At 39.6% G+C, this 17883-nt stretch overlaps 1 protein-coding gene across 1 annotated transcript in view; it reads left to right on the top strand.

The window, feature by feature from the left end:
- Positions 1 to 606: 606 nt before the first annotated feature.
- Positions 607 to 17883, top strand: part of LOC104626018 (transcription factor SOX-5-like) — a gene marked incomplete at its 5' end in the record, with an annotated part of 101096 nt that continues 83819 nt past the window's right edge. The window contains 2 exon segments of the mRNA XM_010293827.1: positions 607 to 715; positions 14285 to 14370. Of these exon segments, the coding sequence (XP_010292129.1) occupies positions 607 to 715; positions 14285 to 14370 (195 nt within the window).

The raw sequence follows: 17883 nt of genomic DNA, 5'->3' as shown, positions 1-17883 counted from the left end.
ATAATATTTTCCATTTCCTGACTTGCATGGTTGTGTACGGTTGCTGTGCAAAGTTGAACCGCTAATGCTTCAGACATAGCTGTGTTTTATTTGTGAATAAAGTGTCTCAGCCTACTTTCTTACTGTCTCAGAGACTTTATCTTTTCACATATACAAATAAGTGCATGTATGTGGGCATAGCAATAGTACTGACTGTGCTGTATGCTACTTATGCACATATTTGCACTTGTGTGTGTGTATCTTTGTGTTTGGGCTCAGTCAGGGTGAAAGCTACTGTCTGAAACAGAGATGTTGTTACATAGTGCAGTAAAAGAGAAGAAAAACCCACCTTGCAGTCAAAGAGAAATGAGGCGTTATGGACTGGGGGGAGAATAATTAATTGGGATATAGGTATGCGTTAGTGGAATTTTTTTTTATTTATTTTGGATTAATGTAATTCATATGAAGCGCTTTGGTAATTAAGATGGGACTGAATAGTTGATGCTACTAGAACATCCCGTTATGGAGAAGCATATTCAAACGTGACCTCTCAGATCAGAAGCAAGAGAAAGCATGTAAGCAGACGTTTTCCCCAGAAAAAATTCCACGTTTGATTTTCCTGGTCAGCTGCCTCCATTAATGATTCCCGTATTCCCTCCAGACCAACGAACCCTAGCAGCAGCTGCACAGCAAGGATTCCTTCTTCCTCCTGGTTTCAGCTACAAAGCGGGATGCAGTAAGTCCTGTAGATTTTTTTAGCTGGAAGTGGGTATAGGGCACAATTTCATGCCAATCTGTATAAAAGTATCACCTCTCTTGCCCAATGGACAAAGCCATTAATTTGCACAGATGAGTGTAAAATAGAGAATTAGTCGGTATTGGATGAGAAAAGATTGTCAGAAATGAAGTAAGTGTTTCAACGTAACAGCAAAACGTTTCATACAACAACTGGATTTATGCACCTTCCTTCTGGCAGACCTTTTTGACAAGTGAACATGCTCATGACCACACATACGTACATACGTCTGAAGAGAAGCTATTCAAAACTTCCCAATAAAACAGCACTGTCGTAAGAAAACATGCCTTTTCCCTGAAGCAGCCTGCTTACTATTTGTGAACTGAGGGCTTATTCTAGTCTCTTCCTTCACACAGAACTCACATTAATCTCAGTGGGGGTTCTGCAAAGAGATCAAAGATAGCATATGCCTTTCAGTTTGATGGGCTAACACAAACTATGAGTATATTTATGAGAGCCTGACACTAAAAAATATAGCATATACTTTTTTAATCTTTGAAAGTTTTGTATTGTTCTCTACACTCCCCAGATTTTTTTGGAAATTTTATTTAAGCCTTTAATAGGATTTCGTGTTCCTGTCAACAGGATGATAATAAATACAAGTTAAAGAATAATTGAGGAACTCCATTTCCATGAACAGACTTAGCTAGAGAGTGAATTTCATAGACTTGTTTTTATGCATTTGTACTTGTATAACTGTTCTGACATCCGTTTCCTACTAAGTTATCTAGGACTTGCTTGTTCTACCGTTCTCTGTCTCTAGCATGGGTGTTTATTATGTCCATGTCAGTGTATCCATCTGTATCATTGACTAACTCATGAATTCATGAGTTGTTTTGAGTTACTCAGCACTTGACACTGCAGCAGTTTCAGAAAATTAAAACATAAAAAGATTCCTTTGGTTAAACTGGCTTAGCCCACAATGTAAGGTTCCTTTCCTTTCCTTTCCTGTAGTGTTGTAGATACAGTACTTGAATACGAACTTGAGTTGTTTTGGCCACTAATCCCTTTTCCTAATATTTTACAGACTGGGACCACTACTGAAAATTACTGTTCAAAACGCTTCACGTCCCCCAGCAACTGCAGTGCCAAAGCATAGGCTCATTCACTTCTTCCACTGATTTCACACTCAGTCTCTCTCAAATGGGAGAAGTAGTGATTCACATTACAGAATGTTTAACTGAAAGACACATTGAATATGAATGCTACTGTAACTGTAGGCTTGGAAAAGGTCAGGAAAGCACCCTGTTAGATATATCTGGCAGATTAAATTAGTTCCATGTTAATGAAGTCTGGTTTGGATAGAAAGAGTTGAGGTTGGTTTTTTTTCCTTCTTTTTACTGCACGTACATTAACTGTAAGACAGTCCTATAGTTCCTCACATCCATGAAGAACATATGACATTGCATGTTTGTGTAACCTTGAAAATGAAAAAGAAAAAAGAGCAAAGTTGCTGCTGCTCCTGGCAGTCAGGCTTGGAATTAGCAGCATGCCAAGGTCTAGGACTGAGCAGAAGCCAGTGGAAAAAGACAGCTCTGTGTTTGTTGATTCCCTGGCATGTTTGACTGAATTTGACTGAGAAGCTGAGGAAAAGTGATAAGTAGTCCAAAGGATTTTTTCTTTTCACTCACAGTTTAGCATAAACAAAAAAGCATATACGAATTTAGCTACACCTAGAAAGCTTATTGCAATTAAAAAAGTAGCTGCCTTAAAACTGTAACATGTTCACATCAAGTAATGTTTTTGACAGACCATTAAAACATATTTCTCCGACTTTTCTGCTTGCCCTTCTGTATATCAGTCCTCTTGGCAAAGATGTGGTAGATGTGGTAAACTAAAGAAAAGAGCTTTGGTTAAAATTTTCTAAAGCACCTGAGTGATTTAGGAGACTAGATCTTCATTTGAAGAGTGACAAAGACAGAAGGATCTAAGTGTCAGGGATGTTTAGCAAATGTTTGTACTGTAACCTTTAGTACGGTCACCTATGCTAGCTTGAACTGAGCTGAAGTGGGTACCAGTAAAGCACTGCAACAGAGAATGTACAGCAGACTTGCTCAGCTTCTCAGCACATTAAATGCCTAACTTTCACCGAGTTTACTTTTGGATGCGAGGCTTTCCTATGAACTTCTAAAGATCCCACTACCAGCATCTTTACCTGACTGCCATTGTATGTTTTAAATTTGGCTTGGTGTACCTTATGAAAATGGAACCTCAGTTCTACATCTTCCTGGTCCATTTAGAAAACCTGCCCTTTGTCTGGACCAATAGATTTTCAGAATTATTTTATATGGCTTGATTGACAGGAATTCTCCAGTGACGATTCTGTTATTTGCTAGCATTAACAGCCTGCACATAGGAACGATAAAAATCTCCATGGGACAATTCAGTTCCAGTCACAAATAACAAATAACTATGAAAATTTCCATACACTGTTTCTGAATAAAAGGGAGATTTGAAAATTTGGAGGAGAAGGAAGAGGGAATTGTTATGGCAACCACTACTTTCATAACTAATGATGCTGAGTACCTTGATTATGGATACCCAGTTGGGTACACCTTCAGAGTGACATTTGTACTCTTAACGTGCCCTGCCCCTTTGAAAGGTCAGATCTCCAAAAGAGTATCTGAAAATCAGCAGTGTGTCGTCTAAGCCACTGCAGATTTCTAGCCAGTTTTGCTGTTGGTCACACCTGATGGCTGGGTTACTTGCCACCTTCTGTCTGCAGGCCAAGCAGCCAAAGAGGTAACTGCCTCCAATTGCCCATCCCCGTGCCTCTAACTTCTGACATACTGGCCAACCTACTTGGTTAAGCACTCCCTAACTTGCTTCTGTCCAGATTGGGACAGCAAGGACTTTCTGTTAAAATTGCGTGAACCAAGCTGGCTCATTTTAATGGAAACATGTTGGGAAGAGATTAAACAAGCTGCTTGGTCACAGTGGTAACCTTTGGCGAGGGGCTGTGATTGGAGGTGGTAGCCTCTTCAGCCAGCTCAGCTGCAGCTGTAAGAGAATGTGTGATCAAGCCTCGAGGTCAGTGAAAGAGAAAAAATAATGAATACCTAGGTATACTGCTATTTTTCTTTCATTCGGCTTAAATAATGAAACCAAACTAACTTATTCAATGCTCTCTGATTCACCTGTCCATGTTAGAGCAACGGAGGGTCAAATGTATGTCTCCCAGTGGTTTCAAAGAGTGTGTGCGGTAGGATTCCTTAGCCAGTGCTTCCCAGTGGACTAATGACTTACCCAGACAGAGGCTGTGGAAAGGAAGAGTACTGATCTCCCTACACATACTTCCTTTTCTGAGGATTTGACTGAAGATAACACAAAAATAGTCATAGCAGTTCATAGCAGGGGTCCATTTAGATTCATAGCAGATACCTGGAGAAGAGTAGAAGAACAGGGCAAGAGTGTGTTGATACTTTGTCCCCATATGCTTTGTCAGATTCCAGTGGTTGGGCACTCAGGGACCTTGTGACTCAGCGGTGGCATCACTGTGTGAGAGCTATTCCGTCTGTTACTGATGTCGTGGTTTAGCCCCAGCCAGCAACGAAGCACCACACAGCCGCTCGCTCACTCCCAGCTCCCCCAGTGGGACAGGGGAGAAAATTGGGAAAAAGCTCGTGGGTTGAGATAAAAACAGTTTAATAGGACAGAAAGAGAGAAGGAAACAACAGTGATAACAGCAATAATACTACCAACAAAGGAATGTACAAGAACTAGTGATGCCCAATGCAGCAATTGCTCACCACCTGGCGATCAATAGCCCATCCCCCAGCAGCGATTCCCACCCCCCAGCTAACTCCAGTTTACGTACTGGGCATGATGTTAAAAAGTATGGAATATCTCTTTGGCCAACCTGGGTCAGCTGTCCTGGCTGTGTCCCCTCCCAGCTCCCTGTGCACCCCCAGCCTCCTTGTTAGCAGGCCAGCACGAGAAGCTGGACTGTCCTTGACTACTTAGAAGCAACCTAAAACATCAGCACGTTATCAACATTTACTCATCCCAGATCCAAACCATAGCCTCACACTGGCTTCTGTGAAGAAATCCAACTCTATCCTGGCTGAAACCAGGACAACTGAAAATGAAGAGTTTTCTCTGCTTGGGTTCCTACCTGATTGGAAACATTCTAGAAGACTGAAATGCTCCAGAGAGTACAACATCCGTCTCTACTATGTGCACAGCAAATTATCCTCTTATACTTCTTAAAATATTTTGCAAAATAGGGTAAATACAGGGAGGAGAGGGGCAAATATTTTCTCCATGGTTAGGTGGCAGGTCATGGTCTTTGGCTTCCAAGTTGAGGTAGTAAATTTCCTTATCTTTCTTTTTCTCAGTAGCACATCATGCTTGGGAGTGTCTTGGTTTTTCATTTTGTTTTGTTTTTTAAACAGATGGTTTGCATTACATAAGGGACAATTTACAAAAGTTGACACTTCCCCTTTTTTCTCTATGGCATATTGTGTGGTAGTAAAGTTGGCAGAGAAAAAGGGAGGAACTTCTATTAGGATTACATTTCTATTTGAGAAAAAGATTAATGACCTACGGTTCCAGTTGATTTTTTCCTCCATACCTAGATGTAATTGCATGATTTGTAAAATATTTACTATTATTTACACCCAAAACATTTTTTTTATATGATAAAAATAAGTTGGCACTATGGGATGGACTATATTGTCCTGACTAGCAAGAAAAATACTGGTTACCTACTTACTTGCTACGTACATGGTTATCCATTCACTGTGTCCTGTTTGGAATTTGAAGTATTTTGATTTTTATGCAAACATCTTTATAAGTATTTTATTATATACATAATATGTAATATTTATATAGATGTATAATGCAAATCTCTTTATAAAGAGTTGATGTCTCAAAGTGGGGTGTTAACTAAGTTTGTGACCTGTGCCATGAGCAGATGTTAGGAGATCACCCCAGTATCCTAAGTATATGAATTGGCTTTAGCAGCAGGTGAGCTCCTGTTTCAGCTGGTGTTGAAACCCAACAGAGCCCGATTACTGCATTTCCCGAACTGTGGCAAAGCTTCTCCTACATTTAGGCTATGCAGATTGGCTCAGGTCATTTCACCCTTTTCCTTTTATTCTCAGCCAGCATTCTTTAACCCAATCATTTGTTACCACTGCTATTATTAGTTCAGTTCCACTTGTGACACTTGCTAGATTATATACTTTATTCCCAGCATTTTAGCAATGGTGAGTGAAATGCCAGCTCTGCTGAGGTCTGAGGAGCTGTTGCTTCTTGACTTCACTGAAGTCAGATTTCACACCAGATGATACAGATCTGCTAGGGCCACTCTTAGAAATAATTAGAATTTACTTAGAGCTAATTAATATTTGTGAAGTGTTTGAAAGTATAAAAACAGTGTAAGTGATAGAAGAGGTTTTGTGTTCCGCTCTTTAAAAACTGCATAGATCTGCCTCAGAGGAGGCTGCTCTTCAGTCGTAGGTAGTATGATCCTTTTATTAATGCATATATGTATAGATTTGTATGTGGAATATTAAGGCATGATTGTCTCTTCTATATAAGAGATAATAAAGGGAATGAAATCAAGATTTGGGAGGGCAAAGGGGCTGCTTCTGGGGACCTATTTACAGAAAAGGCAGAAGGAGTTAGGCTGAGCGCAGTGGTAGATTGAGTGTTCCTCAACAAATGTATGTAGCAGAACGCACCAGGACAGAATGCTTCCCCGTGCTGCTTCTGTGGTTCTGCATTTGCAGCATTGTTTACAATTAGCTTTCCACTAAAAGACACAGAATAGCCCAGACTTTCTACAGAAGATGGGTCCTCCCTAATTAATGGTGCTAAGTTAAGATTAATTTTGGAAACCACACTCCATCGCTTCTTTAAGCATTTGACAATCATGTTAAAAAGGAAGTGAAATGTTGACTAGCCACTTCGGGCGGTGTGGTATGTTGTATCGGTCCTGAGGTTTTTCCGTATGATCGAAGCAGTTGCATTACAGATCGTTTCTTCTCTGGAGGATGCAGAACGACATACTTCGTTTTCTAAACTGAGATATGCAAGAAATTGAATTACATGGAGATTAGGGTTTGTTTTCTTTTCTCAGGAAACAATAGTTACGAAGTCTGTATATCTGCAAGTGGGATTTACTCCAGATATGTTTTCCAGGTTATTTTCAAATTCTCAGGGAAGCTTCTAGGTAGCCTTTTATTTGCTGATACTCATGTTATTTTTATGGAACTATGCCAAATTTTGGAAACAAGATTTTTTTTTTCTTTGCCCATTCCTCCTCTCCCCTGTGGATAATGTGTTGTAACAAATCATATTGTGTTCCCAGTCAGATGTCATCAACACGAGGTTTTCTGAAAGCACTTTAATCACTATTTCAACCATATCCAATTAGGGGGGGGGAAATCTGAATATACAATAGGTACATTGTATGTGTCTTACATATCAGCTCCTTGCTGCTGGAAGTGTTCTAAATAAAATAATGCACACAAAGTTATTGATGAAATATCTAATTACCTTTTAAAATTGGAAAAAATGTGTGAGATGAACAAGCCAAGCCTAATAAAATTAAAATATGCTGAATTTACTGTTCATCTATATTCTGAACAATAATTCCAATGTCCGATAAAAATGAAACTCTCAGTTAATTGGTTCCTCATACAGTACAATAAAATTAATGTTGAGGAGTTAAATACCATAAACTTCCTCAGGGAAATTTGCTGATGTATCTCTGTCTTTTAGTCAGTCACATGTTTCATTGTTTAATGGAGTATCATGTGGACTGTCTTATAATTTTTCTTGTGCTCAGTGTCCATGTGTCTGGCTTCTAAAGAGACTGAGCGCTAATTTCTGATTTAACTCTGTCAGCTGTATCAGCTGACATACAGGTCATTGACAAACGCAAAATCACAAGAAAAAAATATTGACATTGCTATGCTTTTATCAGAATGACAAAAATAGGAACCATGTGTTGTGAGGACCACATACTGTAGCTTCTTTATAAAGATGCTAGTCATCTTTAAGGGCTACTGTTTATCCTTTGGAAAAGAATGAGCATATGACTAAACCCTCATGTTCCCCCCAGGATAAGAAAAGAGTAATAGCATTGTGGATAGAAACAGCAAGAAGGAGGAATTTTTGGTAACAACTTTGCCTTTTAGCATACGTGAGAATATTTCTCTTCTGTGATGCTGCAAATGCAACGGAAGGCATCAAGACTGCAAAAAATAACAACACAACTAAAGACTATTTGTAACTAAAAGAATCCCATAGCCCCTGGTCTATGTGTGGCTTCTCACAATAATGCTAATAAAAGCAAAATAGACAAGCAAGATCATAGGGGCCTGTGAAAACAGGCTGGTAGTTTCAGTTCAGTTTCTAGGCCAGAAAAGATAACTGGTGTTATGGCACTATTATCCAGAGCTGGGCAACCCAATAAAAGTCCTGATTTTTAAATTCATGAACATATACAAAGCTCTGTGGAAATATGTTGGCTTTCCTTGGCCCTCAGAGCTTTTGAATAACTGTCATTTATTCAACAGGTATATATATATTAAAAAAAAAGGGTACTCTGAAAATCATAGGATTATTCTCATTGGAAGGGATCTCAGAAGGTCTGTATTCCAACCTCCTCCTCCAAGCAGGGTCATCTAGGAGATAAGACCAGGTTCCTCAGGGCTTTATTCAGTCAGGGTTTGAAAACCTCCAAGGACGAAGACTGCACAACCCTGTTTTGACAGCCTGTTTCAACGTCTGGCTGTCCTCATGGGGAAGATCTGATCCTCTCTTGATTCACGTTACGTCCGTTGGCTCTTGTCCTCCAACCAAACACTGCTGTGGGGATCCTGGCCCTGTGTTGTTGGTCACCTCCTCGTAGGAATTGGAAGGCTGCTTTTAGGTCCTTCCAAAGCCATCCCTTCTGTAGACTGAATTGTTTCTCTAAAATACAAAATAGGCTAATCTCCTGTAGGCAGCATGTAGTCAGTGCTATCCGGAACTATCCTCACAGAAAATCAGGGAACCAATTTGGATTTCTTTTTGGAAGCCGCTGGTTTTACCTTCTTCATACTCCTTTTCTTATTTATCTAAATCCCTGAAGCCTAGAGCCAGAAGTCAGGGAACACTGCTCATGTCTTTCACAGCCTCCCGTTACTCTTACTGCATTCCACCATCACACAAAAAAAGCAAAAGGAAAATGGTGATGAGGATGAGAATGAATGAATGGTGAGAAGAGATGCAGTGGCTTACCTGTCAGTTAGCCATCAGCTGTGGTTATTCATTTTAAATATACATCAGTGATAAATTGAGTGTAAAATTATTGTGGCTTTTTGTAGAGCTTGTTCAAAAATGGAGGGAAGATAATGTAGAATTCCTTTTCATTCAACAGAATCTACTATAAGGAAATGTTTATTCTGGTATTTTTCATGGAATTTAGTTGAGCATACTGGTTTTGGAAATTATAATTTAAGAATTTTTTTTTGTTTCCTACTCTTTATATTCTTTACACTGTTTTCTTTTTTCCTTCTCCTTCCATGACCTCCAACTTTTTTTACTTGCTGCCCCTGACAGACAGGTAGGAAAAAAACAATAAGTTCAAAAAAATCATGGGAAATAAACACCCTACTTCTCCTCTCCTGGTATCATTTTTTAAAAGATGAAAATTTCAGAAAAAAAACAGTGTGTTCTATTGTTTCATATAATCAGGTTCAACTTAAAAATCTTGTCAAAACATTATAATTTAACATTATCATGTAACTTGATTTATATAGCAAGTAAGACAATTGTGCCTGCTCTGAAGAGCTTGCTGCCTGTCAGGAGACAAGACAAGACACTAGGGGAGATTACACCATGAAGAAGAATAAATGAGTGACAGAAAAAGGAATACAAAAAACATCTTAGGAGTTTAGGTGAACGGTGCAACACATACAATGTTAGCTCCTATGCTTTCTTTTCTCTTCTAAAAAAAGTCTTAATGTTTTTTAACTTACTAAACTCCTTTGATAAAATTTTGCAAAAACATATAAATGGTTTAAGAGCCACTGTTGTTATTTCCACAAGTATACAATCATTTACAGCTAGTAAGTTGAAAAATGAAGTTCCTAAGCACAGGGTTGGTTGTGGTTTTTTTGGAACAGGATGTCCACTTGGCTCTGTACCACAACTTAGTTTCGCAGGAGTGTTTTCAGTGGAGGATGATAGGGAGAGTTCACAGAAAGCGTGGTTTAAAAGTGAATGTACTTCATGAAAAATCCTCTCATAAGCAAGATCTTGGAAGATTACTTTGGGCAAGGATGAAGGTGTGATTTGAAATTGAAAGAAGTTGCAGTGCATAAATTATCAGGAAAGAGGTTCTGGGTATGTTTGTGGAAGATGGACCAAAAGAAGATAGAGAAATAAAGAGTTGGCACAGAATTGAGGGTTCAGCCTTGCCTTCCTTCTTCCCTGAGCCACTGGCGTTCTCCTTTGCTCACAGTGTGCACCAACACCTCTAACATACCCTGTCAGCTCCCCCAGGCTGACATATCCCGTTCACTTCTGCAGGTGCTGTATCACCCGTATGTACGTCCTTCTGTGCTCTTTTCATGTAGTCAGTCACGAACAATTCTGTTCTTCCAAGTGATGTCACCAAATAGCTGGGAAATAATTATATATTAGAGAAGAATATGTCAGCTAATGAAATAATTTTTACCTTGTTCTCACAATAAAAATCCCAGCCTTTGACCTGCTCCAGATTTTGCCATGTAGTATACTAAAGAAAACCACCACCAACAAAACTGCTCTCTGATGCATTGTTTGTAAGAAAAGTCCACACATAGCGAGAGGCAGTTTAGAACATGAAAGGACTGCAAAAATGTTTCTTTTGTAGCTGAACGATGCAGGGAGGTACACTCTTGCCTGCATGCATTAGTAGATTAGTAGTGAATTTTGTAAATTGAAGTGTAGTATAGTTGGTTGAGTATTTATTGGTGTTTTCAGTGATGCAAACTTGTGAATGGCTTAGGAAGTATCTAGTAACTGTATAACTTGCCTCACATTCCTGAAATGTTCCCAGAGCTTGGGAGAAAAATGTAGCGACCTTTTATGTCTAAAAACCAGATATTTACTGAAGAAGTAATGAAACAGTTAAGACATCCATTTCCTAGACTTCAAGATTAACCAAAACTGCTCAGGCAAAACCTTCAGTCTGAGATGGGACTAAATTTCAGGACAGTAGAAAAATGTGTCATGTTCTAGAGTAACAGCAAAGAACGAACAGGTACATATTTATCAGAGGAGACGTGAGGCCTTTGTTAGTGTTTTGAGGGGTGGCAGCTGCTCCATGTGATGCGAGTACGTAAGTGCTTGGCCTCCTCACTGGTAGAGGGCCTGGATCCTTCCCTGGGAAGGGCACTGTCTGAAGAGTTGTCTGTGAGATTTAATCTTGGCTTTTCCACCAGCCTTTTGAGTGACCCAGCGTATGGCACGGCGTTTGAGCATATTCCTCACTCTTTCGTGTTTTGTCTGCTGTGGACAGTAAGCGCCTCCGGACAGTGGCGATCTTTTGTTAGATATTGGTACCAGGGCAAACAGAGTGGACCGCCAGCCCTGATGGCATCTCTGCTCATTATTGTACCTTCCTCCAACTTATTCGCTGCTCCTGTGTCTGTACCGAGGGAGCAGTAACATAGATACGCTGTGTATGAGTGGCACTTGTGAAAGAGTCACAGGACAGGCAGGACGTACTTTTCTTCATAAAAAGAATTGCTAAACCCCTACGATAAGCACAGGATAACAGAGGGTATTACTAAAGCATAACGTTGCAAAGATTGATGATAGGTTACAGAAGCCCTTCAGTTTTGTTTGTTGTTTATGTTTGTTAAAAGTATTTTGGAGCACTGGAAAAATGTAAAACCCTTTAAAGAGTGAACTAACAAAAAAACCAACCTGGTGGACAGGAGAGTCTAGCTCTGTACAGCTATAAACTGGTTTTAGGATGAATTTAAGTTTTTTCCTTAGAATTCTGAAAAACTACATTAGCGTGTGTTGGTGTAGTAGTTGCTTTCTAGCATGGTCTCCTAAAGAGTCCCAGAGGCATTACCTGCACCACCAAAGGCACTGGTTGTGACCATGCACGTGGCCATGGGGTGTGCGCATGGCCATGGGGACTTCAGCATGTTCTTCTCTCACAAGCATCCCCTTGATATATCTACCAAATGAACTGTAAAGGATAGGAATTACCACAACAGATGAGGCTACGAGAATCTGCCTGGCTGTTTAGGAAGGTGAAAATAGTGTGATTTATGAATTAGCATGAGATTGTGGGAAGAGGGGCTGAGGCTTATATGTGTGTGGAGAGAAGAGGAATGTGGGACAGCATATAGAAGTTAATCTTACTGTTTTAATACAAATAATTCGTAACTAAAAATTTTAACGGGCTGTAAAACCAACATTCTAGTGAGAAACGTTTCCCTCGTTCTTTTCTTTGCAGTTGAGAAATTAATAATTTTGTATTCTCTCATGGCTGGTTCTTGAACAAAATGTCCTTTCCTGGAGAGGAGTCTTTCAGAATGATACTGGGATTAGCCTTTGAGCTACTAGTGATGTGGAAGCAGCTAAACACCATTCACCCTGAGTCTTTGACCACCATCTCTTTCTTCTCTGTGTCTTCACATGTTTAAGGCCCACTGCTTGGGTCACAAGATAACTCTCTAGAAAATTGCAAGTCAGAGAAATTTTTAATTCAGTCCATGATATGAAACGGAAAGTGGATGCCTCAGTAAAAGCAAAGTAAAATTGGGAAATGTGAAACAATGGCATCCGCTGGGAAAAAAACCCAAGCAAATTAGCATATCTGTTACTTATCAACAGTAAATAAATAGAAGAGAAGTTGTGGCCTGGTGCTGGTGCAAGGACATTCATTAATGGGGATGCCTGGTTGGACCTTTAGATTCCCATTGCTTGGCTGGACAGCCTTGAAGGACTGAGGCTTCAGTCAGCAAAGCATTATTTAAGAAATTTTTAAAAATAAGCAGGCACGGTTACTGAAGTTAAATACCTGTTAAGATGCTTTGCCAGCCCAGATTTTTTCTGGTCCTCCATTTCTAGAAGTTCTGGTATTTAATTCCTAACAGAAGAACAAAACGTGTGAATGGAAAGATCACTTCTTTATGAAGGTTGCATTATAAAAGGAAAAAATAAACGTTAGCAGTTTTCCTGAAAGCGTACACACCGACACAGCTTATTTCTAACATTTGAAAAACATGAGGTAAATTTCTTTCCCTTTGTCTTCTGTTTCCTGTAACTTAGGCTTGATACCGTTATAAACTTTAATTTAATAACAGCTAATAATGATTGTACAGAACAGCCTGCATTGCCTTCTTTTTCCCTAGTTCACTCAAAAAAGCACAATAAAGGAGGAAAACTTTTAGTCTACCTCTCTAATGAAATGTACAGGAACATTTAGGTAGCTTTTCCTTATGAAGTGTTCTGCCTTTTCCATAGTCTCATTTCAAATGGCTATTTTAATGCTACAGGAATCGTGCACACTGCCAGAACATAGGGACATACAGAAATGCTCTGGTGATCCTTATTTGGGTGGAAAGTGCTTAAACATTTTATTATTTGGAAAAGCAATACAATGCATGTGTATATATATATATATAATTTTTTTAACCTGTTTTCTTAATAGTTTTGTTGATGGGCTAGTATAAAGTTTGTTTTAACAAGCCAGGTATGTAAGGAGTGACCAAAAGTGAGCGCTCCGTAACATTAAAACATGCCTGTCTCCATCGTGATTTTTGCCGTCTGAGGTGATTTTCCTTTATAAACGCCTGCAACTTTTTCTTAAACCTTTACTGGAGCCCTTTATCTCATTCAGCAGTTAGCACTTCTTGCTAAAGCTGAAGTAGTTTTCCCTCAGAAGCAAAAGTGAACCACAAGTCATGGTGTGGAGTTGGCGCAGGAATTTCGGAGGCTCCTGTCTGATTTACGTAACTTTGCACGCTTTCTCCTGTTGTAGGATCAAACTCTGAAACGAAAGCAAGATTTTTTTTTTTCCTCACCTAAAAGAAAACAGTAGGCAAGGGAGTGCCGTTTCTCATCTGTGTGAGGCTCAGTTTACTAACAGTGAGCAGAGTTTGGTTAACTTCATATTCTGGACAAGCTTGTAAATTTGTCCCCTTCTAATGCTGTGATCTTATCAAGGTTGTACTGTTTTCCTTTTCTTCTCCTCCACCCCCATCTTCTTTCTTTCCTCTTTTTTTTCTTTTTTTTTTGAAGTGCAGCCTTCTGATCAATGTGCACTTTTTTTTTCCATTTCCCTAAATACATCATGAAAAAGGATGAGGTTTCCGCCTTAATTGCTTGTGCCTTTTATTCACATTCCTCTCTCAGCCAGAATTGTGAAAAGAGTGTTAGTAAAAGGCTGCACAATAGAGCTTTTCATTAGGCCTCAACAAGGCACATAAGAGTGAATGCAGGACTTTAATTTGCAGGTGGAGAGTAGATAAAAGGTGCTGACGCCTCTATTATTCTCTTACTTAGGTGACCCTTACCCTGTTCAGCTGATCCCAACTACCATGGCAGCTGCTGCCGCAGCAACACCAGGCTTAGGCCCACTCCAACTGCAGGTAAGTCCGAAAACAATGCAGAAGAGGCAAAGGTTAAGTAAATATGAAAAAACAGTTTTCTCTTCCGTTTGAACGCACTGCAATTAACAGGGGGTTTGGTCCGCTCCCTTCACGTAAAATTTGCCTCTGAAGCAAAATAATCGTCGAATCATACACGTTTTCCTTTACCTTGAGGGAACTTTTTGTAACGCGTTTTTGTCTTTATTGCCAATTTAACTACTCTTAGGTTTGTACTTGAAATTTCCGCAGAGCAGTATGTTTGCTCGTCTGTTCCGATAGATAGTTCTGGTGCAGGCTGTGAAGGCTGGCTAGGTGGAAACCGGCAAAGGGAAACACGTTGCCGGCCGAAAAGCTCTGTCCTGACAAGCACTTTTAAACTGCTTAAAAGTCGCTTAACATGATTATGTCCTTTTAGGCTGTAAGCTCTTCAGAGCAATGACTGGCCCCTCCCACAGCATTTTATGGTAGCCAGCACGTTTTAGGCACTGCTGTAGTGCAGATAATTAGTGATTATACCAATTTAACACAGGCAATTAGAAAACAGGTGGGAAGATACTGAAGAATGTTTTTTTGAGCTACGTTAAAGAGTTGGCCTGGTAGCCAGATGTGTCTGGTTCAAAATTCCCAATATCATTCTAAATTTTGTAGGTATTAGGGTGTCTATGGGTCCTAATGATAGCCGTGCCGTTGTTCCTCAGGTATTCCTGATTAGCCCTGCAACCCATGTCAAGTCAGTGGAATCAAGAAAATGTGATGTCCATTTCCACAGTTTGAATTTTGTTACCTGCCATGTGTGCTTTGCTGGTAGGGTGGCGCTGGGTAAAATTTGGAACTAAAATGAAATCAAGATCCAAACCATCTCTAGTTCTGCAAAATCTGGATTGACACTCTTTTGTAGAAACAACAAAAAAAAATCCCATACTGTCCATTGCTAATTCGTCTCCCCGCTCATTATTATTTGCCAAGTCACATGGAACCACAGAGTTTTATACCTGCTTGGAAAAGCTCAGCATTTATAAACAGTACATGTAAAATGCATTCTCAGACTCATCTTGGCCAGCGTCAGTATGAAGTAGACTCTCTGCAACATCAGATATTTCAGTTGTTTGGCCAGCATACGAGAGCGTGGGACATAGTTCTGGGGAAGATTTTTTTTTTTTTATTTTAACACAGCCAGCGGAAGTTAGCTGAGTTTCACAGAAATAGCTGCCAGTGTGTAAGCTGACACATTCCATGCACCACAGAGGTTAATACATTCATTCCTATTGTGCCTTTGTATGAAAAGCTACACTGTCTGTGTGTTAGTTTCTGATTCTGTGAGTTACAAATAGCGTAGGCGGCTTAAGGATCATGGGAGCCATAAAAGTCATCCTTCTGAAATGGATTTTGAGGAGTAACACCAGTATTGATAAAGTGCTTATAATAGCCAAACACACATGAACACACATGTGGAAGAAAGCAAGGAAAAAAAGGGAATACAAAAATGGAGCTAGCTAGCAATGAGAAAATAGAGGCTTGAGTCTAATTAGCCTTATTTTTGGAGTCATTCAAGCTAGTCCTAAAATAATGCATTGGTGCTCCAGTAAGTTGGGAGGATGGTTCGTTTCAGGACCATCGTTTGGACTGTATCTCTGCATGCGGTGGGCTGAAGTATTCTGATTAAAATAAGCTTTATCAGAATGGCAGTTCCCTTATAAAAAGGTGGGCTTTGTGCAAATGTGGCTGACTTCATAAATATATTAAGATGGGTTGAGGTTGTGGAAAATTTGAAAACCTCAAAGGCCTCTTGTTTCTGTGCAAAGGAGAACATTGAAATGAAAGTATTAACCAAATTCACCTATGTTGTTTTGCTACATGTTATTTAGTTTGGAATTAAAGGGAGAGTTTGGCAGCCAGTCAGTGGGAGAGGTTCAGATTACTGACTCTGTAGACTCCTTCAAATCTTTCAGACTGCATCTCTAAAGGTATATATATGCTGGAAAAAAAATTAAAGTTGTCTTTCTTCACGTCTTAACAGTGATTTTTAGCTCTCAGCACAACCTGTCTAATAGAAATTGGGCATGCCTCTTAATTTCTGGTGCCATTTGAAAGAGTCAGATGGGCTAGATGTGCTTTGAGAAAGATTTTATCATATAGTATTTAGAATGGACTGTCACCCATGCTGACATGAGTGGAGCTGAACCTAGTGTAGCTGCTGGCCTAGAAGGATTGTGCCTTCCAAACTCTGTTCAAATCCAGTTTAGCTCAGTGATGACTGTCTCTTCAGTCATGAAGAAACATTCATCATGTTTCTCATGAAGAACTGGTCCAAAACCACCTTTAAATGGCATGAGTGACTGTGCAGCCATTACAGTCTCTTTCAAGGAGGAATTCTTACTTCAGACGTTCCCCTACATTACATATAACCATAGTGTTCCCTACAAACCCTCTGTCATCTGGTCGTCAGACAGTACAAGGTCAGAAAAGTACAATGTTCCTTCTTTTCTTCTTTTTGTATCCTCCCTATCACTCATCTTTCAGGCTTTGTATACTAAAAGCAGTAGTTTTCAGGGGAGATCAGAGAACCTGACACAATGCTTGGTTTGTTGCTCCCAGCAGAATTTAGTACACAACGTTATCTTAGTGAAGACAAAGCCAAGGAATTTTTCTTGTTTGTTTGTATAGCGATAAACATGCCTTTGTTATTTCGAAGTCGGGACATGGCTTTAGTAGTGTACTGTGAGATCAACAGGAAGTGCTTTTTTATCCCTGGTTGTCAAAATTTAATTTACTTTTTGTAAATGAAATGCACACTGTATTTATAGAAGAACAGCTAACACCTGATTATTTTCCTGTGGCAAAGATACTCTTTGTCAGTGAAAATGTAATCTCATTTTGAAATGTCCTGTTGATTCCTGCGGACGGGTTCGTAATCTGAAGCCCTCCATTTCTCTCTCTGCCTTTGAGTCCACACTGGGGCATACAGATTCTATCATCTGATATCTGCCACAGTTAGCCATACCTGATTGCCTTTATTTCCAGTATCCACAGAGAGACTAATGACTCAGTAAGAATGGAAGTTAAAACTTATATTGTTAGATGTCACAACAGGAGTAGATGGATGGGGCCATGCTGGAGAAACTGTAACTAACACGATGCATTCTTGAATCTGTCCTCTGAGGAAGAACTATCTATCAGCCCTGCATTTTCAGTCATACCCACATTTAATGACATAAATGCCACTTGAAAAAAAGGTTTTAGCTTTCTTCTGTTAATGAGAAGATTCAGTCCCCAGCACTGTGTGAAGTGTCTTTTAAAAATACACCCTCAATTGCAGTAAAATGCCTCTTGGTTAACACGCGACTTTCTTATGTTGGTGTTTCCTCCTGTAAATTTCATATGGTCTTGCCCTTCAAGAGTGATATAGCATGGTGATTCTGTTTCGAATGAACAAGAACAAAACTGAACATAGCCTTGCCACTGTGTTTTACTGGATAAGGCTAATAAATCGAAAGTACTGCTATATGCCTCGTA

The sequence above is a fragment of the Phaethon lepturus genome, unplaced genomic scaffold (genome assembly GCF_000687285.1).
Source record: "Phaethon lepturus isolate BGI_N335 unplaced genomic scaffold, ASM68728v1 scaffold1189, whole genome shotgun sequence".
NCBI classification, from domain to species: domain Eukaryota; kingdom Metazoa; phylum Chordata; class Aves; order Phaethontiformes; family Phaethontidae; genus Phaethon; species Phaethon lepturus.
Note: the sequence above shows the minus strand (reverse complement) of the source record. Positions and strands in the feature narration are given on the sequence as shown.